Source organism: Oncorhynchus kisutch, unplaced genomic scaffold (genome assembly GCF_002021735.2).
Source record: "Oncorhynchus kisutch isolate 150728-3 unplaced genomic scaffold, Okis_V2 Okis01b-Okis20b_hom, whole genome shotgun sequence".
In the NCBI taxonomy this organism is placed as follows: domain Eukaryota; kingdom Metazoa; phylum Chordata; class Actinopteri; order Salmoniformes; family Salmonidae; genus Oncorhynchus; species Oncorhynchus kisutch.
Window position 1 is genome coordinate 3803253 of NW_022261978.1, and position 26415 is coordinate 3829667.

At 43.3% G+C, this 26415-nt stretch overlaps 1 protein-coding gene across 1 annotated transcript; it reads right to left on the reverse strand.

Moving 5' to 3' along the window:
• Nucleotides 1–137: 137 nt before the first annotated feature.
• Nucleotides 138–26072, reverse strand: LOC109880857 (lipopolysaccharide-induced tumor necrosis factor-alpha factor homolog). The gene is made up of 5 exons (XM_031811552.1): nucleotides 25952–26072; nucleotides 11464–11633; nucleotides 10315–10383; nucleotides 1087–1234; nucleotides 138–814 (listed from the first exon to the last, which is right to left on the reverse strand). The coding sequence occupies exons 2-5, from the start codon at nucleotides 11606–11608 to the stop codon at nucleotides 709–711; spliced, it is 468 nt and encodes a 155-aa protein (XP_031667412.1). The 5' UTR covers nucleotides 11609–11633; nucleotides 25952–26072; the 3' UTR covers nucleotides 138–708.
• Between the last annotated feature and the right edge of the window lie 343 nt (nucleotides 26073–26415).

Below are 26415 nucleotides of genomic sequence, written 5' to 3' on the forward strand. Positions count from 1 at the left end.
TCTAGCTACATCATTAACACCACTACAGGTGGTTTGGAGGTGGTGTGGTTCATGTGGAATAGCACCACCATGTGGAATGTGTGAGTGTGTGTTTCTGAAAAAAAATAATACAATGACCATTATTATTGAGATTATTAAAATAATTTAAGGTAAACAACCAATCAATAAACTTGACCGTTATTCATTGCAAAGAACAATGTGTTCTGTGTTAATTGAAAAGCTTCATTACAATCAGTATAAAAACCTATTAAACGTGGTCTTGGCACGTACATGTGTCTGTCTGTCTACTCTTTAACCTGTTCCCCCTAATTAGGGGCAGGTTGGCATTTATTGGCATGAATCTTGCCCTTGAGGCAGCTCTGTAGAGGGGTCACTAGCTGGCACAGCCACAAAGTCATCAAATATAACCACACTGCTGACCATAATACCTAACCTTAACCTGAAATTAAGACCAAGAAGCACATTTTGATTTCATGAATTTTTACGATATAGTAAATGACGACTATAATAATACCCTGTCACACATTCCCAGTAGATGAAAAGCTGGTACTGCAGCAGTGATTTCAGCGACAGACAGTAGGAGCCCATTGTCTTTCCAATCGTGGTGCATTAAACTGGGTTTGCAGTTTCCCTCAGAGGATCAACACTACTGGAATAGATTCATATAGGTAAGGATCACTATGTGGCAGGTGTCTGGTCTTGGTCTGTTCACATGCGTTTGTGGATGTAGATCACTGTCTTGCAGTTGGGGCAGTGGTGTTCTACGTCCTTACAGGAGTCAACACAAAACGGAATCCAAGAGAATATCATGCACCTAGAGAGAGGAGGGGGGAGGGGAGGGGGGGGGGGGCAAAGAGAGAGAGGGGGGGGGGACAAAGAGAGAGAGAGAGGGGGGGGGGGGGGCAAAGAGAGAGAATGAGGATATTCAGTGTGTGTGAGAGAATAAAAGCTACAACAACCAAAAAGATGTGTAGTCCTGTATGTGCGTGTGTGTGTGTAATCCTGTATGTGCATGTGTGTGTGTATTCCTGTATATGTGTGTGTGTGTATTCCTGTATGTGCATGTGTGTGTGTGTGTCAACTCACAAGAAGCAGAAGAGGGCTCCACAGATGAGCCAGGTGAGCAGTCCAGGGGTGTGTGTGGTCTCTGTCAGAACCGGGACCTGACAGTGGGGACACGTCATCTGGCCGGCTACGTCTCTTAGCAGCGGCTGCTGTATCACCACCTGGGTTACTGCAGAGGGAGGAGAATACTGGTTAGAACCAGATAGAACTGGTCAGAACCACCACCTGGGTTACTGCAGATGGAGGAGAATACTGGTTAGAACCAGATAAAACTGGTCAGAACCACCACCTGGGTTACCGCAGAGGGAGGAGAATACTGGTTAGAACCAGATAGAACTGGTCAGAACCACCACCTGGGTTACTGCAGAGGGAGGAGAATACTGGTTAGAACCAGATATAACTGGTCAGAACCTGGATAGAACAGGACAGAACCACCACCTGGGTTTTTGCAGAAGGAGGAGAATACTGCTTAGAACTGGTCAGAACGGGATAGAATAGGACAGAACCACCACCTGGGTTACCGCAGAGGGAAGGAGGGAGGGAATACTGGCCAGAACCAGATAGAATCAGATATAACTGGATAGGACTGGACAGGACCATATAGGATGGAGTAATACTATAGTAATACTATAGTAATACTGGACAGGACCATATAGGGGCGGCAGGGTAGCCTAGTGGTTAGAGTGTTGGCCTAGTAACCAAAAGGTTGCAAGCTCATATCCCCGAGCTGACAAGGTACAAATCTGTCGTTCTGCCCCTGAACAAGGCAGTTAACCCACTGTTCCTAAGCCGTCATTGAAAATAAGGATGTGTTCTGAACTGACTTGCCTGGTTAAATAAAGGATGTGTTCTGAACTGACTTGCCTGGTTAAATAAAGGATGTGTTCTGAACTGACTTGCCTGGTTAAATAAAGGATGTGTTCTGAACTGACTTGCCTGGTTAAATAAAGGATGTGTTCTGAACTGACTTGCCTGGTTAAATAAAGGATGTGTTCTGAACTGACTTGCCTGGTTAAATAAAGGTAAAATAAAAATTACAAATAGAACCCATTAGGATGGAGTAATAGTATAGTAATACTGGACAGGAACATATATAACCCATTAGGATGGAGTAATACTATAGTAATACTGGACAGGACAGGAACATATATAACCCATTAGGATGGAGTAATACTATAGTAATACTGGACAGGAACATATATAACCCATTAGGATGGAGTAATAGTATAGTAATACTGGACAGGAACATATATAACCCATTAGGATGGAGTAATACTATAGTAATACTGGACAGGAACATATATAACCCATTAGGATGGAGTAATACTATAGTAATACTGGACAGGAACATATATAACCCATTAGGATGGAGTAATAGTATAGTAATACTGGACAGGAACATATATAACACATTAGGATGGAGTAATACTATAGTAATACTGGACAGGAACATATATAACCCATTAGGATGGAGTAATACTATAGTAATACTGGACAGGAACATATATAACCCATTAGGATGGAGTAATAGTATAGTAATACTGGACAGGAACATATATAACCCATTAGGATGGAGTAATACTATAGTAATACTGGACAGGAACATATATAACCCATTAGGATGGAGTAATACTATAGTAATACTGGACAGGACAGGAACATATATAACCCATTAGGATGGAGTAATACTATAGTAATACTGGACAGGAACATATATAACCCATTAGGATGGAGTAATAGTATAGAAATATTGGACAGGAACATATATAACCCATTAGGATGGAGTAATACTATAGTAATACTGGACAGGAACATATATAACCCATTAGGATGGAGTAATACTATAGTAATACTGGACAGGAACATATATAACCCATTAGGATGGAGTAATAGTATAGTAATACTGGACAGGAACATATATAACCCATTAGGATGGAGTAATACTATAGTAATACTGGACAGGAACATATATAACCCATTAGGATGGAGTAATACCATAGTAATACTGGACAGGAACATATATAACCCATTAGGATGGAGTAATAGTATAGTAATACTGGACAGGAACATATATAACCCATTAGGATGGAGTAATACTATAGTAATACTGGACAGGAACATATATAACCTATTAGGATGGAGTAATACTATAGTAATACTGGACAGGAACATATATAACCCATTAGGATGGAGTAATAGTATAGTAATACTGGACAGGAACATATATAACCCATTAGGATGGAGTAATACTATAGTAATACTGGACAGGAACATATATAACCCATTAGGATGGAGTAATACTATAGTAATACTGGACAGGAACATATATAACCCATTAGGATGGAGTAATAGTATAGTAATACTGGACAGGAACATATATAACCCATTAGGATGGAGTAATACTATAGTAATATTGGACAGGAACATATATAACCCATTAGGATGGAGTAATACTATAGTAATACTGGACAGGAACATATATAACCCATTAGGATGGAGTAATAGTATAGTAATACTGGACAGGAACATATATAACCCATTAGGATGGAGTAATACTATAGTAATACTGGACAGGAACATATATAACCCATTAGGATGGAGTAATACTATAGTAATACTGGACAGGACAGGAACATATATAACCCATTAGGATGGAGTAATACTATAGTAATACTGGACAGGAACATATATAACCCATTAGGATGGAGTAATACTATAGTAATACTGGACAGGAACATATATAACCCATTAGGATGGAGTAATACTATAGTAATACTGGATAGGACTGGACAGGACAGGAACATATATAACCCATTAGGATGGAGTAATACTATAGTAATACTGGACAGGAACATATATAACCCATTAGGATGGAGTAATACTATAGTAATACTGGACAGGAACATATATAACCCATTAGGATGGAGTAATACTATAGTAATACTGGACAGGAACATATATAACCCGTTAGGATGGAGTAATACTATAGTAATACTGGACAGGACAGGAACATATATAACCCATTAGGATGGAGTAATACTATAGTAATACTGGACAGGAACATATATAACCCATTAGGATGGAGTAATACTATAGTAATACTGGATAGGACTGGACAGGACAGGAACATATATAACCCATTAGGATGGAGTAATACTATAGTAATACTGGACAGGAACATATATAACCCATTAGGATGGAGTAATACTATAGTAATACTGGACAGGAACATATATTACCCATTAGGATGGAGTAATACTATAGTAATACTGGACAGGAACATATATAACCCATTAGGATGGAGTAATACTAAAGTAATACTGGACAGGAACATATATAACCCATTAGGATGGAGTAATACTATAGTAATACTGGACAGGAACATATATAACCCATTAGGATGGAGTAATACTATAGTAATACTGGACAGGAACATATATAACCCATTAGGATGGAGTAATAGTATAGTAATACTGGACAGGAACATATATAACCCATTAGGATGGAGTAATAGTATAGTAATACTGGATAGGACTGGACAGGACAGGAACATATATAACCCATTAGGATGGAGTAATACTATAGTAATACTGGACAGGAACATATATAACCCATTAGGATGGAGTAATAGTATAGTAATACTGGACAGGAACATATATAACCCATTAGGATGGAGTAATAGTATAGTAATACTGGACAGGAACATATATAACCCATTAGGATGGAGTAATACTATAGTAATACTGGACAGGAACATATATAACCCATTAGGATGGAGTAATACTATAGTAATACTGGATAGAACTGCTATGACAACGACCCCCCCCAAAAATGTACAGCTTCTTTTTCTTTACTCTACTCCTCCACATGGGTCGATGATTAGAAACCATCACCACGACTACCTTATGGTAGCCAGCCTGCCAGCATAGTGGAGTCTGCCACTAGCACAGTCAGTGTAGTCAGTTCAGCTATCACCATTGAGACCGTGTCTGTGCCTCGACCTAGGTTGGGCAAAACTAAACATGGCGGTGTTCGCCTTAGCAATCTCACTAGGATAAAGACCTCCTCCATTCCTGTCATTATTGAAAGAGATCATGCTACTTCAAATCTCAAAATAGGGATACTTAATGTTAGATCCCTTACTTCAAAGGCAATTATAGTCAATGAACTAATCACTGATCATAATCTTGATGTGATTGGCCTGACTGAAACATGGCTTAAGCCTGATGAATTTACTGTGTTAAATGAGGCCTCACCTCCTGGCTACACTAGTGACCATATCCCCCGTGCATCCCGCAAAGGCGGAGGTGTTGCTAAAATTTACGATAGCAAATTTCAATTTACAAAATAAAAAATCATGTTTTTGTCTTTTGAGCTTCTAGTCATGAAATCTATGCAGCCTACTCAATCACTTTTTATAGCTACTGTTTACAGGCCTCCTGGGCCATATACAGCGTTCCTCATTGAGTTCCCTGAATTCCTATCGGACCTTGTAGTCATAGCAGATAATATTCTAATCTTTGGTGACTTTACTATTCACATGGAAAAGTCCACAGACCCACTCCAAAAGGCTTTCGGAGCCATCATCGACTCAGTGGGTTTTGTCCAACATGTCTCTGGACCCACTCACTGTCACAGTCATACTCTGGACCTAGTTTTGTCCCATGGAATAAATGTTGTGGATCTTAATGTTTTTCCTCATAATCCTGGACTATCGGACCACCATTTTATTACGTTTGCAATTGCAACAAATAATCTGCTCAGACCCCAACCAAGGAACATCAAAAGTCGTGCTATAAATTCACAGACTACAAAAAGATTCCTTGATGTCCTTCCAGATTCCCTCTGTCTACCCAAGGACGCCAGAGGACAAAAATCAGTTAACCACCTAACGGAGGAACTCAATTTAACCTTGCGCAATACCCTAGATGCAGTTGCACCCCTAAAAACTAAAAACATTTCTCATAAGAAACTAGCTCCCTGGTATACAGAAAATACCCGAGCTCTGAAGCAAGCTTCCAGGAAATTGGAACGGAAATGGCGCCACACCAAACTGGAAGTCTTCCGACTAGCTTGGAAGGACGGTACCGTGCAGTATCGAAGAGCCCTTACTGCTGCTCGATCATCCTATTTTTCCAACTTAATTGAGGAAAATAAGAACAATCCGAAATTCCTTTTTGATACTGTCGCAAAGCTAACTAAAAAGCAGCATTCCCCAAGAGAGGATGGCTTTTACTTCAGCAATGATAAATTCATGAACTTCTTTGAGGAAAAGATCATGATTATTAGATAGCAAATTACGGACTCCTCTTTAAATCTGCGTATTGTAACGGCGTTCTTCGTTTGTCGAAAGAGAGTCGGACCGAAATGCAGCGTGGTGGTTACTCATGTCTTTTAATGAAGAAATAGCGATACATGAAATAACTATAATAAATACAAAAAAACAACAAACGGAACGTGAAACCTAATTACAGCCTATCTGGTGAAACTACACAGAGACAGGAACAATCACCCACAAAATACACAGTGAAACCCCGGCTACCTAAATATGGTTCCCAATCAGAGACCACGAGAATCACCTGACTCTGATTGAGAACTGCCTCAGGCAGCCAAGCCTATGCTAGACACACCCCTAATCAGCCACAATCCCAATGCCTACAAAAACCCCAATACGACAACACAATAAACCCATGTCACACCCTGGCCTGAACAAATAATTAAAGAAAACACAAAATACTAAGACCAAGGCGTGACACGTATTCCTTCAAAGCTCAGTTGTCCTGAGTCTGCACAACTCTGCCAGGACCTAGGATCAAGAGAGACGCTCAAGTGTTTTAGTACTATATCTCTTGACACAATGATGAAAATAATCATGGCCTCTAAACCTTCAAGCTGCATACTGGACCCTATTCCAACTAAACTACTGAAAGAGCTGCTTCCTGTGTTTGGCCCTCCTATGCTGAACATAATAAACGGCTCTCTATCCACCGGATGTGTACCAAACTCACTAAAAGTGGCAGTAATAAAGCCTCTCTTGAAAAAGCCAAACCTTGACCCAGAAAATATAAAAAACTATCGGCCTATATTGAATCTTCCATTCTTCTCAAAATTTTTAGAAAAGGCTGTTGCGCAGGAACTCACTGCCTTCCTGAAGACAAACAATGTATACGAAATGCTTCAGTCTGGTTTTAGACCCCATCATAGCACTGAGACTGCACTTGTGAAGGTGGTAAATGACCTTTTAATGGCATCAGACCGAGGCTCTGCATCTGTCCTCGTGCTCCTAGACCTTAGTGCTGCTTTTGATACCATCGATCACCACATTCTTTTGGAGAGATTGGAAACCCAAATTGGTCTACACGGACAAGTTCTGGCCTGGTTTAGATCTTATCTGTCGGAAAGATATCAGTTCGTCTCTGTGAATGGTTTGTCCTCTGATAAATCAACTGTACATTTCGGTGTTCCTCAAGGTTCCGTTTTAGGACCACTATTGTTTTCACTATATATTTTACCTCTTGGGGATGTCATTCGAAAACATAATGTTAACTTTCACTGCTATGCGGATGACACACATCTGTACATTTCAATGAAACATGGTGAAGCCCCAAAATTGCCCTCGCTAGAAGCATGTGTTTCAGACATAAGGAAGTGGATGGTGTGGGTGCAAATATAACACATAGACAAATGCATAAGATGTATAGAATAGCTGAACACTAAAAACAGACTACATGAAGGGAAGGTGACACATAGCTGCCAGGATAGCTGGACATACCAAGGCCAGAGGGATATACAAAGGAGGGGGTCAGTCAAATGACTAACTGATGACCACTAGACATAGTTCCGCATATTTTTAGGACGTAGAGATGCAGAAGGAATGACAGAGAAGACACATAGTCTGCTGACCCTAGATAACACACAAACAGGAGAATGCATTAAGCTGAGTGAAGGGTCAAAGCAAGGGTCTTGTCATCATTAGGATCTAATGGAAAGCAGATGTGGGCGTTACTGGGCTGAGCAAGCAGGATACACGGATTGGAATGTAACTTTATTTGCATGTAGGATGGGCTCATATGCAATATGTGGATAAATACTGGAGCCAGGGCTCTGAAAAAGGTGTGGGTCCCGCGGGGCACTCTGGCTTGTTATACTCTTGTATTAAAAGTCTATAATTGAATTCAAAGTTCTTCATTGTGTCATATTTGAACCGATTTTCCACTACAATGGCTGCAAACATTCTACTTTTAAACAGAGATGCTTGTTCTAGGTCCCAAGAAACAAAGAGATCTTCTGTTGAATCTGACAATTAATCTTAATGGTTGTACAGTCGTCTCAAATAAAACTGTGAAGGACCTCGGCGTTACTCTGGACCCTGATCTCTCTTTTGAAGAACATATCAAGACTGTTTCAAGGACAGCTTTTTTCCATCTACGTAACATTGCAAAAATCAGAAACTTTCTGTCCAAAAATGATGCAGAAAAATCAATCCATGCTTTTGTCACCTCTAGGTTAGACTACTGCAATGCTCTACTTTCCGGCTACCCGGATAAAGCACTAAATAAACTTCAGTTAGTGCTAAATACGGCTGCTAGAATCCTGACTAGAACCTAAAAATTTGATCATATTACTCCAGTGCTAGCCTCCCTACACTGGCTTCCTGTCAAGGCAAGGGCTGATTTCAAGGTTTTACTGCTAACCTACAAAGCATTACATGGGCTTGCTCCTACCTATCGCTCTGATTTGGTCCTGCCGTACATACCTACACGTACGCTACGGTAACAAGACACAGGCCTCCTAATTGTCCCTAGAATTTCTAAGCAAACAGAGCAAAATTTTTATGGAATGGTCTGCCTACCCATGGGAGAGACGCAAACTCGGTCTCAGCCTTTAAGTCTTTACTGAAGACTCATCTCTTCAGTGGGTCATATGATTAAGTGTAGTCTGGCCCAGGAGTGTGAAGGTGAATGGAAAGGCTCTGGAGCAACGAACCGCCCTTGCTGTCTCTGCCTGGCCGGTTCCCCTATTTCCACTGGGATTCTCTGCCTCTAACCCTATTACAGGGGCTGAGTCACTGGCTTACTAGGGATCTTTCATACCGTCCCTAGGAGGGGTGCGTCACTTGAGTGGGTTGAGTCACTGATGTGATCTTCCTGTCTGGGTTGGCGCCCCCCCTTGGGTTGTGCCGTGGCAGAGGTCTTTGTGGGCTATACTCGGCCTTGTCTCAGGATGGTAAGTTGGTGGTTGAAGATATCCCTCTAGTGGTGTGGGGGCTGTGCTTAGGCAAAGTGGGTGGGGTTATATCCTTCCTGTTTGGCCCTGTCCGGGGGTGTCCTCGGATGGGGCCACAGTGTCTCCTGACCTCTCCTGTCTCAGCCTCCAGTATTTATGCTGCAGTAGTTTATGTGTCGGGGGGCTAGGGTCAGTTTGTTATATCTGGAGTACTTCTCCTGTCCTATCCGGTGTCCTGTGTGAATTTAAGTATGCTCTCTCTAATTCTCTCTTTCTCTCTTTCTTTCTCTCTCTCGGAGGACCTGAGCCCTAGGACCATGCCTCAGGACTACCTGACACGATGACTCCTTGCTGTCCCCAGTCCACCTGGCCGTGCTGCTGCTCCAGTTTCAACTATTCTGCCTGTGATTATTATTATTTGACCATGCTGGTCATTTATAAACATTTGAACATCTTGGCCATGTTCTGTTATAATCTCCACCTGGCACAGCCAGAAGAGGACTGGCCACCCCACATAGCCTGGTTCCTCTCTAGGTTTCTTCCTAGGTTTTGGCCTTTCTAGGGAGTTTTTCCTAGCCACCGTGCTTCTACACCTGCATTGCTTGCTGTTTGGGGTTTTAGGCTGGGTTTCTGTACAGCACTTTGAGATATCAGCTGATGTACGAAGGGCTATATAAATCAATTTGATTTGATTTGATTTTTATTTGATCTGGCACAGTTAACCTGGCTTTGTTTACTTCACTCACAAACTCGCTAGCTAGCCGTCGAAACCGAGACTCTGTCTTCACAACGTTGTGTCTACAGTCTGCTGGTCGGAAGGGGCTGTAACCCCGAATCATCAGACAAATGACTTTGGTTATTGTGAGAATTTAGAAAAATGATTGAAAATATAATTTCATTTTTGATTTGGCTTTTCATAACAGCTATTTTGATTAAATAATCACGTCACTGTGTGTGTGTGTGTGTGTGTGTGTGTGTGTGTGTGTGTGTGTGTGTGTGTGTGTGTGTGTGTGTGTGACTCACCCCCAGGGGTGTTTCTGGGTTGTGCCATGCTGTATTGGGGAGGTGGTGGGTACATGCCGGCTTGGGGACCTGATAAATAAGGGATAGATAAATACATCAATAAATTAATTGAACAGAAACCATCTTGCATAATGTACCACAACCCAGGGATACAGAGTGGTTGGCCAGCATAATGTACCACAACCCAGGGATACAGAGTGGTTGGCCAGCATTATGTTCCACAACACAGGGATACAGAGTGGTTGGCCAGCATAATGTACCACAACCCAGGGATACAGAGTGGTTGGCCAGCATTATGTTCCACAACACAGAGATACAGAGTGGTTGGCCAGCATAATGTTCCACAACCCAGGGATACAGAGTGGTTGGCCAGCATTATGTTCCACAACACAGGGATACAGAGTGGTTGGCCAGCATAATGTACCACAACCCAGGGATACAGAGTGGTTGGCCAGCATTATGTTCCACAACACAGGGATACAGAGTGGTTGGCCAGCATTATGTTCCACAACCCAGGGATACAGAGTGGTTGGCCAGCATTATGTTCCACAACACAGGGATACAGAGTGGTTGGCCAGCATAATGTACCACAACCCAGGGATACAGAGTGGTTGGCCAGCATTATGTTCCACCACACAGGGATACAGAGTGGTTGGCTAGCATAATGGGAACACAAACCCAGGGATACTGAGTGGTTGGCCAGCGTAATGTACCACAACCCAGAGATACAGAGTGGTTGGCCAGCATTATGGGGACACAACCTCAGGGATACAGATTGGATGGCCAGCATTATGGGAACACAAACCTAGGGATACAGAGTGGTTGGCCAGCATTATGGGGACACAAAACTAGGGATACAGAGTGGTTGGCCAGCATTATGGGGACACAAACCCAGGGATACAATGATGCTCATGACATCTATGGCTATCGTGACACACTTCCAAAGCGCTTAATGAAAACACTATTGAAGGGAGATGCTGTCCAGTAACATTTTAATTTACATGAAGAGTAAGGGCTGGTTTCCTGGACACAGAATAAACCTAGTCCTGGTCTGAAAAACATGCTCAACGGAGAATCTCTATTGAAATAGCTGTTTAGTCTAAGGCTTAAACTGTCCCTAAGAGTATCAGTGTAGATCTGGTCTCTCACCTCCCTGGAAGCCAGGCTGGGGGGGGTAGGCTGCACCCTTGTCACCTCCCTGTAAGCTGTAGGCCGCTGGGGGGCCGGGGTAGGAGGGAGCTGGGATGTGCTGGGGGGATCCATACTGACCTCTATACTGCTGACCATTCTCCATACTGTCGGGGTAGGGGAGTGTCGCCCTAGGATAAAGACATCCAGGTTAACACAACATAATAATTTCATCCGGAAGCGTTTCAGAGAGAGAGAGAGGAGGGGGAGAGATATATGGGAGGGGTGGCAGAGTTGAGAGAGGAGGGGGTAAGGTAGTGAGAAAGAGAGAGGGGAGAGAGAGAGGAGGGGGAAAAAGATAAGTCAGGTGGGAGAGAGAGAGAGAGATAGGGGGAGCAGAGAGAGAGAGATAGGGGGAGCAGAGAGAGAGAGATAGGGGGAGCAGAGAGAGAGAGAGAGATAGGGGGAGCAGAGGGGAGAGAGGTGAGTGAGGGAGAAAGAGAGGGGGAGCAGAGAGAGAGAGGGGGAACAGAGAGAGGGGGAGCAGAGAGAGAGAGAGATAGGGGGAGCAGAGGGGAGAGAGGAGGGGGAGAGGTGAGGGAGTGAGAAAGAGAGGGGAAGAGGGAGGGAGAGGGGGGGCAACCAGTGAAGAACAAACACCATTGTAAATACAACCCATGTTTATTTATTTTCCCTTTTGTACTTTAACCATTTGCACATTTATTTCTCTTTTGTTAATTATCTACTTTACTTGCATTGGCAATGTTAACATATGTGTCCATGCCAATAAAGCCCCTTGTATTGAATTAAATTGAGAGAGAGTTGTAGGGGAAAAAGAGAAGACAGGTGGGAGAGAGATAAAGGGAGCAGAGAGAGAGAGGGAGATAGTGAAGACAGTGTCAGAATCTCAATGGGGTCCTCTCTACTCTCTCTGCTCTCTCTCTCCTCTCCTCATTCTCCTCCAATGGGTTTTGAGAAGGAGGCGAGGAGAGAGGACGCGAGGAGCATGCAATTGAGATTCTCCCAGTGAGCGTCATTTATGACAGCACTATTACTAATAAACCTTCAGCAAACATCACATGATGTACCCAGCTCATGATCAGAACCATATAAGTGCTCTCCGTCCTTAAAGGGGACATATAGTTAACATCACATGATGTACCCAGCCCATGATCAGAACCATATAAGTGCTCTCCGTCCTTAAAGGGGACATATAGTTAACATCACATGATGTACCCAGCCCATGATCAGAACCATATAAGTGCTCTCCGTCCTTAAAGGGGACATATAGTTAACATCACATGATGTACCCAGCCCATGATCAGAACCATATAAGTGCTCTCCGTCCTTAAAGGGGACATATAGTTAACATCACATGATGTACCCAGCCCATGATCAGAACCATATAAGTTCTCTCCGTCCTTAAAGGGGACATATAGTTAACATCACATGATGTACCCAGCCCACGATCAGAACCATATAAGTGCTCTCCATCCTTAAAGGGGACATATAGTTAACATCACATGATGTACCCAGCCCATGATCAGAACCATATAAGTTCTCTCCGTACTTAAAGGGGACATATAGTTAACATCACATGATGTACCCAGCCCATGATCAGAACCATATAAGTGCTCTCCATCCTTAAAGGGGACATATAGTTAACATCACATGATGTACCCAGCCCATGATCAGAACCATATAAGTGCTCTCCATCCTTAAAGGGGACATATAGTGAACATCACATGATGTACCCAGCCCATGATCAGAACCATATAAGTGCTCTCCGTCCTTAAAGGGGACATATAGTTAACATCACATGATGTACCCAGCCCATGATCAGAACCATATAAGTGCTCTCCGTCCTTAAAGGGGACATATAGTTAACATCACATGATGTACCCAGCCCATGATCAGAACCATATAAGTGCTCTCCGTCCTTAAAGGGGACATATAGTTAACATCACATGATGTACCCAGCCCATGATCAGAACCATATAAGTGCTCTCCGTCCTTAAAGGGGACATATAGTTAACATCACATGATGTACCCAGCCCACGATCAGAACCATATAAGTGCTCTCCATCCTTAAAGGGGACATATAGTTAACATCACATGATGTACCCAGCCCATGATCAGAACCATATAAGTTCTCTCCGTACTTAAAGGGGACATATAGTTAACATCACATGATGTACCCAGCCCATGATCAGAACCATATAAGTGCTCTCCATCCTTAAAGGGGACATATAGTTAACATCACATGATGTACCCAGCCCATGATCAGAACCATATAAGTGCTCTCCATCCTTAAAGGGGACATATAGTTAACATCACATGATGTACCCAGCCCATGATCAGAACCATATAAGTTCTCTCCGTCCTTAAAGGGGACATATAGTTAACATCACATGATGTACCCAGCCCATGATCAGAACCATATAAGTTCTCTCCGTACTTAAAGGGGACATATAGTTAACATCACATGATGTACCCAGCCCATGATCAGAACCATATAAGTGCTCTCCATCCTTAAAGGGGACATATAGTTAACATCACATGATGTACCCAGCCCATGATCAGAACCATATAAGTGCTCTCCATCCTTAAAGGGGACATATAGTTAACATCACATGATGTACCCAGCCCATGATCAGAACCATATAAGTTCTCTTCGTCCTTAAAGGGGACATATAGTTAACATCACATGATGTACCCAGCCCATGATCAGAACCATATAAGTGCTCTCCATCCTTAAAGGGGACATATAGTTAACATCACATGATGTACCCAGCCCATGATCAGAACCATATAAGTGCTCTCCATCCTTAAAGGGGACATATAGTTAACATCACATGATGTACCCAGCCCATGATCAGAACCATATAAGTGCTCTCCATCCTTAAAGGGGACATATAGTTAACATCACATGATGTACCCAGCCCATGATCAGAACCATATAAGTGCTCTCCATCCTTAAAGGGGACATATAGTTAACATCACATGATGTACCCAGCCCATGATCAGAACCATATAAGTGCTCTCCATCCTTAAAGGGGACATATAGTTAACATCACATGATGTACCCAGCCCATGATCAGAACCATATAAGTGCTCTCCATCCTTAAAGGGGACATATAGTTAACATCACATGATGTACCCAGCCCATGATCAGAACCATATAAGTGCTCTCCATCCTTAAAGGGGACATATAGTTAACATCACATGATGTACCCAGCCCATGATCAGAACCATATAAGTGCTCTCCATCCTTAAAGGGGACATATAGTTAACATCACATGATGTACCCAGCCCATGATCAGAACCATATAAGTGCTCTCCATCCTTAAAGGGGACATATAGTTAACATCACATGATGTACCCAGCCCATGATCAGAACCATATAAGTTCTCTCCGTACTTAAAGGGGACATATAGTTAACATCACATGATGTACCCAGCCCATGATCAGAACCATATAAGTGCTCTCCATCCTTAAAGGGGACATATAGTGAACATCACATGATGTACCCAGCCCACGATCAGAACCATATAAGTGCTCTCCATCCTTAAAGGGGACATATAGTGAACATCACATGATGTACCCAGCCCATGATCAGAACCATATAAGTTCTCTCCATCCTTAAAGGGGACATATAGTTAACATCACATGATGTACCCAGCCCATGATCAGAACCATATAAGTGCTCTCCATCCTTAAAGGGGACATATAGTTAACATCACATGATGTACCCAGCCCATGATCAGAACCATATAAGTGCTCTCCATCCTTAAAGGGGACATATAGTTAACATCACATGATGTACCCAGCCCATGATCAGAACCATATAAGTGCTCTCCATCCTTAAAGGGGACATATAGTTAACATCACATGATGTACCCAGCCCATGATCAGAACCATATAAGTGCTCTCCATCCTTAAAGGGGACATATAGTTAACATCACATGATGTACCCAGCCCATGATCAGAACCATATAAGTGCTCTCCATCCTTAAAGGGGACATATAGTTAACATCACATGATGTACCCAGCCCATGATCAGAACCATATAAGTGCTCTCCATCCTTAAAGGGGACATATAGTTAACATCACATGATGTACCCAGCCCATGATCAGAACCATATAAGTGCTCTCCATCCTTAAAGGGGACATATAGTTAACATCACATGATGTACCCAGCCCATGATCAGAACCATATAAGTGCTCTCCATCCTTAAAGGGGACATATAGTTAACATCACATGATGTACCCAGCCCATGATCAGAACCATATAAGTGCTCTCCGTCCTTAAAGGGGACATATAGTTAACATCACATGATGTACCCAGCCCATGATCAGAACCATATAAGTTCTCTCCATCCTTAAAGGGGACATATAGTGAACATCACATGATGTACCCAGCCCATGATCAGAACCATATAAGTGCTCTCCGTCCTTAAAGGGGACATATAGTGAACATCACATGATGTACCCAGCCCATGATCAGAACCATATAAGTGCTCTCCATCCTTAAAGGGGACATATAGTGAACATCACATGATGTACCCAGCCCATGATCAGAACCATATAAGTGCTCTCCATCCTTAAAGGGGACATATAGTTAACATCACATGATGTACCCAGCCCATGATCAGAACCATATAAGTGCTCTCCATCCTTAAAGGGGACATATAGTGAACATCACATGATGTACCCAGCCCATGATCAGAACCATATAAGTGCTCTCCGTCCTTAAAGGGGACATATAGTTAACATCACATGATGTACCCAGCCCATGATCAGAACCATATAAGTTCTCTCCATCCTTAAAGGGGACATATAGTGAACATCACATGATGTACCCAGCCCATGATCAGAACCATATAAGTGCTCTCCGTCCTTAAAGGGGACATATAGTGAACATCACATGATGTACCCAGCCCACGATCAGAACCATATAAGTGCTCTCCATCCTTAAAGGGGACATATAGTTAACATCACATGATGTACCCAGCCCATGATCAGAACCATATAAGTGCTCTCCATCCTTAAAGGGGACATATAGTTAACATCACATGATGTACCCAGCCCATGATCAGAACCATATAAGTGCTCTCCATCCTTAAAGGGGACATATAGTTAACATCACATGATGTACCCAGCCCATGATCAGAACCATATAAGTGCTCTCCATCCTTAAAGGGGACATATAGTAAACATCACATGATGTACCCAGCCCATGATCAGAACCATATAAGTGCTCTCCGTCCTTAAAGGGGACATATAGTTAACATCACATGATGTACCCAGCCCATGATCAGAACCATATAAGTGCTCTCTGTCCTTAAAGGGGACATATAGTTAACATCACATGATGTACCCAGCCCATGATCAGAACCATATAAGTGCTCTCCATCCTTAAAGGGGACATATAGTTAACATCACATGATGTACCCAGCCCACGATCAGAACCATATAAGTGCTCTCCATCCTTAAAGGGGACATATAGTTAACATCACATGATGTACCCAGCCCATGATCAGAACCATATAAGTTCTCTCCGTACTTAAAGGGGACATATAGTTAACATCACATGATGTACCCAGCCCATGATCAGAACCATATAAGTGCTCTCCATCCTTAAAGGGGACATATAGTTAACATCACATGATGTACCCAGCCCATGATCAGAACCATATAAGTTCTCTCCGTCCTTAAAGGGGACATATAGTGAACATCACATGATGTACCCAGCCCATGATCAGAACCATATAAGTGCTCTCCATCCTTAAAGGGGACATATAGTTAACATCACATGATGTACCCAGCCCATGATCAGAACCATATAAGTGCTCTCCATCCTTAAAGGGGACATATAGTGAACATCACATGATGTACCCAGCCCATGATCAGAACCATATAAGTGCTCTCCATCCTTAAAGGGGACATATAGTTAACATCACATGATGTACCCAGCCCATGATCAGAACCATATAAGTGCTCTCCATCCTTAAAGGGGACATATAGTGAACATCACATGATGTACCCAGCCCATGATCAGAACCATATAAGTGCTCTCCATCCTTAAAGGGGACATATAGTGAACATCACATGATGTACCCAGCCCATGATCAGAACCATATAAGTGCTCTCCATCCTTAAAGGGGACATATAGTTAACATCACATGATGTACCCAGCCCATATAAGTGCTCTCCATCCTTAAAGGGGACATATAGTGAACATCACATGATGTACCCAGCCCATATAAGTGCTCTCCGTCCTTAAAGGGGACATATAGTGAACATCACATGATGTACCCAGCCCATATAAGTGCTCTCCATCCTTAAAGGGGACATATAGTTAACATCACATGATGTACCCAGCCCATATAAGTGCTCTCCATCCTTAAAGGGGACATATAGTGAACATCACATGATGTACCCAGCCCATATAAGTGCTCTCCGTCCTTAAAGGGGACATATAGTGAACATCACATGATGTACCCAGCCCATATAAGTGCTCTCCATCCTTAAAGGGGACATATAGTTAACATCACATGATGTACCCAGCCCATGATCAGAACCATATAAGTGCTCTCCATCCTTAAAGGGGACATATAGTTAACATCACATGATGTACCCAGCCCATGATCAGAACCATATAAGTGCTCTCCATCCTTAAAGGGGACATATAGTTAACATCACATGATGTACCCAGCCCATGATCAGAACCATATAAGTGCTCTCCATCCTTAAAGGGGACATATAGTTAACATCACATGATGTACCCAGCCCATGATCAGAACCATATAAGTGCTCTCCATCCTTAAAGGGGACATATAGTTAACATCACATGATGTACCCAGCCCATGATCAGAACCATATAAGTGCTCTCCATCCTTAAAGGGGACATATAGTGAACATCACATGATGTACCCAGCCCATGATCAGAACCATATAAGTGCTCTCCATCCTTAAAGGGGACATATAGTTAACATCACATGATGTACCCAGCCCATGATCAGAACCATATAAGTGCTCTCCGTCCTTAAAGGGGACATATAGTGAACATCACATGATGTACCCAGCCCATGATCAGAACCATATAAGTGCTCTCCGTCCTTAAAGGGGACATATAGTTAACATCACATGATGTACCCAGCCCATGATCAGAACCATATAAGTTCTCTCCATCCTTAAAGGGGACATATAGTGAACATCACATGATGTACCCAGCCCATGATCAGAACCATATAAGTGCTCTCCGTCCTTAAAGGGGACATATAGTGAACATCACATGATGTACCCAGCCCACGATCAGAACCATATAAGTGCTCTCCATCCTTAAAGGGGACATATAGTTAACATCACATGATGTACCCAGCCCATGATCAGAACCATATAAGTGCTCTCCATCCTTAAAGGGGACATATAGTTAACATCACATGATGTACCCAGCCCATGATCAGAACCATATAAGTGCTCTCCATCCTTAAAGGGGACATATAGTTAACATCACATGATGTACCCAGCCCATGATCAGAACCATATAAGTGCTCTCCATCCTTAAAGGGGACATATAGTAAACATCACATGATGTACCCAGCCCATGATCAGAACCATATAAGTGCTCTCCGTCCTTAAAGGGGACATATAGTTAACATCACATGATGTACCCAGCCCATGATCAGAACCATATAAGTGCTCTCCGTCCTTAAAGGGGACATATAGTTAACATCACATGATGTACCCAGCCCATGATCAGAACCATATAAGTGCTCTCCATCCTTAAAGGGGACATATAGTTAACATCACATGATGTACCCAGCCCACGATCAGAACCATATAAGTGCTCTCCATCCTTAAAGGGGACATATAGTTAACATCACATGATGTACCCAGCCCATGATCAGAACCATATAAGTTCTCTCCGTACTTAAAGGGGACATATAGTTAACATCACATGATGTACCCAGCCCATGATCAGAACCATATAAGTGCTCTCCATCCTTAAAGGGGACATATAGTGAACATCACATGATGTACCCAGCCCATGATCAGAACCATATAAGTGCTCTCCATCCTTAAAGGGGACATATAGTTAACATCACATGATGTACCCAGCCCATGATCAGAACCATATAAGTGCTCTCCATCCTTAAAGGGGACATATAGTGAACATCACATGATGTACCCAGCCCATGATCAGAACCATATAAGTGCTCTCCATCCTTAAAGGGGACATATAGTTAACATCACATGATGTACCCAGCCCATGATCAGAACCATATAAGTGCTCTCCATCCTTAAAGGGGACATATAGTGAACATCACATGATGTACCCAGCCCATGATCAGAACCATATAAGTGCTCTCCATCCTTAAAGGGGACATATAGTGAACATCACATGATGTACCCAGCCCATGATCAGAACCATATAAGTGCTCTCCATCCTTAAAGGGGACATATAGTTAACATCACATGATGTACCCAGCCCATATAAGTGCTCTCCATCCTTAAAGGGGACATATAGTAAACATCACATGATGTACCCAGCCCATGATCAGAACCATATAAGTGCTCTCCGTCCTTAAAGGGGACATATAGTTAACATCACATGATGTACCCAGCCCATGATCAGAACCATATAAGTGCTCTCCGTCCTTAAAGGGGACATATAGTTAACATCACATGATGTACCCAGCCCATGATCAGAACCATATAAGTGCTCTCCATCCTTAAAGGGGACATATAGTTAACATCACATGATGTACCCAGCCCACGATCAGAACCATATAAGTGCTCTCCATCCTTAAAGGGGACATATAGTTAACATCACATGATGTACCCAGCCCATGATCAGAACCATATAAGTTCTCTCCGTACTTAAAGGGGACATATAGTTAACATCACATGATGTACCCAGCCCATGATCAGAACCATATAAGTGCTCTCCATCCTTAAAGGGGACATATAGTTAACATCACATGATGTACCCAGCCCATGATCAGAACCATATAAGTTCTCTCCGTCCTTAAAGGGGACATATAGTGAACATCACATGATGTACCCAGCCCATGATCAGAACCATATAAGTGCTCTCCATCCTTAAAGGGGACATATAGTTAACATCACATGATGTACCCAGCCCATGATCAGAACCATATAAGTGCTCTCCATCCTTAAAGGGGACATATAGTGAACATCACATGATGTACCCAGCCCATGATCAGAACCATATAAGTGCTCTCCATCCTTAAAGGGGACATATAGTTAACATCACATGATGTACCCAGCCCATGATCAGAACCATATAAGTGCTCTCCATCCTTAAAGGGGACATATAGTGAACATCACATGATGTACCCAGCCCATGATCAGAACCATATAAGTGCTCTCCATCCTTAAAGGGGACATATAGTGAACATCACATGATGTACCCAGCCCATGATCAGAACCATATAAGTGCTCTCCATCCTTAAAGGGGACATATAGTTAACATCACATGATGTACCCAGCCCATATAAGTGCTCTCCATCCTTAAAGGGGACATATAGTGAACATCACATGATGTACCCAGCCCATATAAGTGCTCTCCGTCCTTAAAGGGGACATATAGTGAACATCACATGATGTACCCAGCCCATATAAGTGCTCTCCATCCTTAAAGGGGACATATAGTTAACATCACATGATGTACCCAGCCCATGATCAGAACCATATAAGTGCTCTCCATCCTTAAAGGGGACATATAGTTAACATCACATGATGTACCCAGCCCATGATCAGAACCATATAAGTGCTCTCCGTACTTAAAGGGGACATATAGTTAACATCACATGATGTACCCAGCCCATGATCAGAACCATATAAGTGCTCTCCATCCTTAAAGGGGACATATAGTTAACATCACATGATGTACCCAGCCCATGATCAGAACCATATAAGTGCTCTCCATCCTTAAAGGGGACATATAGTTAACATCACATGATGTACCCAGCCCATGATCAGAACCATATAAGTGCTCTCCATCCTTAAAGGGGACATATAGTGAACATCACATGATGTACCCAGCCCATGATCAGAACCATATAAGTGCTCTCCGTCCTTAAAGGGGACATATAGTTAACATCACATGATGTACCCAGCCCATATAAGTGCTCTCCATCCTTAAAGGGGACATCAAGTTAACATCACATGATGTACCCAGCCCATGATCAGAACCATATAAGTGCTCTCCGTCCTTAAAGGGGACATATAGTTAACATCACATGATGTACCCAGCCCATATAAGTGCTCTCCATCCTTAAAGGGGACATATAGTTAACATCACATGATGTACCCAGCCCATGATCAGAACCATATAAGTGCTCTCCATCCTTAAAGGGGACATATAGTGAACATCACATGATGTACCCAGCCCATGATCAGAACCATATAAGTGCTCTCCATCCTTAAAGGGGACATATAGTTAACATCACATGATGTACCCAGCCCATGATCAGAACCATATAAGTGCTCTCCATCCTTAAAGGGGACATATAGTGAACATCACATGATGTACCCAGCCCATATAAGTGCTCTCCGTCCTTAAAGGGGACATATAGTTAACATCACATGATGTACCCAGCCCATATAAGTTCTCTCCATCCTTAAAGGGGACATATAGTTAACATCACATGATGTACCCAGCCCATATAAGTGCTCTCCGTCCTTAAAGGGGACATATAGTTAACATCACATGATGTACCCAGCCCATGATCAGAACCATATAAGTGCTCTCCATCCTTAAAGGGGACATATAGTGAACATCACCAGAACGTAACACTTCTCTTGCAGAAAAAAAACATAAACTTGGTCCATGTTCAAAATCACTTCATTTGCATTTTTTTGTTTAACCTTTATTTTACTAGGCAAGTCAGTTAAGAACAAATTCTTATTTTCAATAACGGCCTAGGAACAGTGGGTTAACTGCCTGTTCAGGGGCAGCTTTGTACCTTGTCAGCTCAGGGGTTTGAACTTGCAACCTTCCGGTTACTAGTCCAACGCTCTAACCACTAGGCTACCCTGCCACCCCGTACTATTATGTACTATTCAATTAGTTTAAGTTAGTTAGAAAACCTTTAAGCGTCACTCCACAATGACACATCAGCTGACAATACTAAATACAGTTTCTAATGCCATATTATGGACCAATCAGATGGAGTTTTGAGAAACCGTAGTCAGTCATAGGCAACCACAGTGCTGTATGTCATCTGGAATCAGCTATAATACATCACATCATCTAAACATAATTGATCTACGTGGTCTCCATGAGGAAACAGGTCTTCTGATCCCAATGGGACTTCCTGGTTCAATTAAGGTTCAATAAATAAATATAAATTCCAACTTCATGATTCATACTAACCTTGTACTATAAAACAATCTGTTTAATCTTTACTAACAGTGACCAGGTCAGTCTTGAGAACATATTTTATAACAATCTGAACGCAATAAGGAAATGCAGAGGTTATATAACTCCTCTCTATCTATGGGTTTGTCCTAAATGGTCCCCTATTCCCTAGGTTCTGTTACATACAGTCGCGGCCAAAAGTTTCACAAAGTCTTCTGCCTCAGTTTGTATGACGGCATATACTCCAGAATGATTTGAAGAGTGATCAGATGAATTGCAATTAATTGCAAAGTCCCTCTTTGCATAAAAATGAACTGAATCACCCAAAAAACATCTCCACTGCATTTCAGCCCTGCCACAAAAGGGCCAGCTGACATCCTGTCAGTGATTCTCTCGTCAACACAGGTGTGAGTGTTGACGAGGACATGGCTGGAGGTCACTCTGTCATGCTGATTGAGTTCGAATAACAGACTGGAAGCTTCAAAAGGAGGGTGGTGCTTGAAATCATTGTTCTTCCTCTGTCAAACATGGTTACCGGCAAGGAAACACGTGCCGTCATCATTGCTTTGCACAAAAAGGGCTTCACAGGCAAGGATGTTGCTGCCAGTAGGATTGCATCTAAATCAACCATTTATCGGATCATCAAGAACTTCAAGGAGAGGGGTTCAATTGTTGTGAAGAAGGCTTCAGGGCGCCCAAGAATGTCCAGCAAGTGCCAGGACCATCTCCTAAAGTTGATTCAGCTGCAGGATCGGGGCATCTGCACATACAGTGAGGCGAAGACTTTTGGAGGATGGCCTGGTGTCAAGAAGGGCAGCAAAGAAGCCACTTCTCTCCAGGAAAAACATCAGGGACAGACTGATATTCTGCAAAAGGTACAGGGATTGGACTGCTGAGGACTGGGGTAAAGTCATTTTCTCTGATGAATCCCCTTTCCGACTGTTTGGGGCATCCGGAAAAAAGCTTGTCTGGAGATGACAAGGTGAGCGCTACTGTGTCATGCCAACAGTAAAGCATCCTGAAACCATTCATGTGTGGGGTTGCTCCTCAGCCAAGGGAGTGGGCTCACTCACAATTTTGCCTAAGAACACAGCCATGAATAAAGAATGGTACCAACACATCCTCCGAGAGCAACTTCACCCAACCATCCAGGAACAGTTTGGTGAAGAACAATGCCTTTTCCAGCATGATGGAGCACCTTGCCATAAGGCAAAAGTGACAACTAAGTGGTTCGGGGAACAAAACATCAATATTTTCGGTCCATGGCCAGGAAACTCCCCAGGCCTTAATACCATTTGAGAACTTGTGGTCAATCCTCAAGTGACAGGTGGACAAACAAAACCACACAAATTCTGACAAACTCCAAGCATTGATTATGCAAGAATGGGCTGCCATCAGTCAGGATGTGGCCCAGAAGTTAATTGACAGCATGCCAGGGCGGATTGCAGAGGTATTGAAAAAGAAGGGTCAACACTGCAAATACTGACTCTGCATCAACTTAATGTAATTGTCAATAAAAGCCTTTGACACTTATGAAATGCTTGTAATTATACTTCAGTATTCCATAGTAACATCTGACAAAAATATCTAAAGACACTGAAGCAGCAAACTTTGTGGAAATTAATATTTGTGTCATTCTCAAAACATTTGGCCACGACTGTACACCAGATAGGGGCAGTAATGTTTTACAGGGTCAGCCATGGTAGTACGGCACCTCACAGTAGGAGTACTGATCTGGCATCAGTTTTACCTTTCAGAAAATCGGATTACATGGGCAGAAGGAACCTGGGCCCATATCCAACAAGCTTCTCACAGTAGGAGTACTGATCTGGGATCTGTCCATGCAGTCCTATTCATTGCATGGACAGAGTGGCGCAGAGGTGTAAGGTACTGCATCGTAGTGCTAGAAGCATCACTACAGACCCTGGTTTGGTCCCGGGCTGTAATCACATCCGGCCGTGGCCGGGAGTCCCATAGGGCAACGCACAATTGGCCCAGCATTGTCTGGGTTTGGCCGTGGTAGGTCGTGGTAGGCCGCCATTGTAAATAAGAATTTGTTCTTAACTGACCTGCCTACCGTTCTCTTTTCTTTCAGACAAACCCAAATGCAGAACACACACACACACAAGCTAAAAAAAACTTACCCAGCTCAGAACACCCTATCCCAGCCCACCTTACCCAGCTCAGAACACCCTATCCCAGCCCACCTTACCCAGCTCAGAACACCCTATCCCAGCCCACCTTACCCAGCTCAGAACACCCTATCCCAGCCCACCTTACCCAGCTCAGAACACCCTATCTCAGCCCACCTTACCCAGCTCAGAACACCCTATCCCAGCCCACCTTACCCAGCTCAGAACACCCTATCCCAGCCCACCTTTACCCAGCTCAGAACACCATATCCCAGCCCACCTTACCCAGCTCAGAACACCCTATCCCAGCCCACCTTACCCAGCTCAGAACACCCTATCCCAGCCCACCTTACCCAGCTCAGAACACCCTATCCCAGCCCACCTTACCCAGCTCAGAACACCCTATCCCAGCCCACCTTACCCAGCTCAGAACACCCTATCCCAGCCCACCTTACCCAGCTCAGAACACCCTATCCCAGCCCACCTTATCCCAGCTCAGAACACCCTATCCCAGCCCACCTTACCCAGCTCAGAACACCCTATCCCAGCCCACCTTACCCAGCTCAGAACACCCTATCCCAGCCCACCTTACCCAGCTCAGAACACCCTATCTCAGCCCACCTTACCCAGCTCAGAACACCCTATCCCAGCCCACCTTACCCAGCTCAGAACACCCTATCCCAGCCCACCTTTACCCAGCTCAGAACACCATATCCCAGCCCACCTTACCCAGCTCAGAACACCCTATCCCAGCCCACCTTACCCAGCTCAGAACACCCTATCCCAGCCCACCTTATCCCAGCTCAGAACACCCTATCCCAGCCCACCTTACCCAGCTCAGAACACCATATCCCAGCCCACCTTACCCAGCTCAGAACACCCTATCCCAGCCCACCTTACCCAGCTCAGAACACCCTATCCCAGCCCACCTTATCCCAGCTCAGAACACCCTTTCCCAGCCACGAGCAGAACGACAGTCCCTTACCTGTCTGGAGCTCTGGAGGAGACGAGGTACTGTGGAGCTACAGATAAGAGCTGCAACTCCCTGAAGAGACAACGAAACTGAAGCACCGAGAGAGACAGAAGAGAGAGAGAGAGAGAGAGAGAGAGAGAGAGAGAGAGAGAGAGACGAGAGAGAGAGATTTTTGAATTTTTGTGAGTGTAATATTTACTGTTAATTTTTATTGTTTACTTCACTTTTGTTTATGATCTACTTCACTTTCTTTGGCAATGTTAACATGTGTTTCCCATGCCAATAAAGCGCCTTGAATTGAGTGGAACTCATAGAGGAGGCGGGCTAAGCTGTTAGGGAGGAGTCAGGCAGACAAGGTAATAACTTCATCTGAAGTGACTGAATAGTGATGATGAGCAACAACAAGCCTGATGGAGAATAGGTCAGTATGTAACTGTCCCGCCCCTGTCCCGCCCCCGCCCCGCCCCCGTCCCACC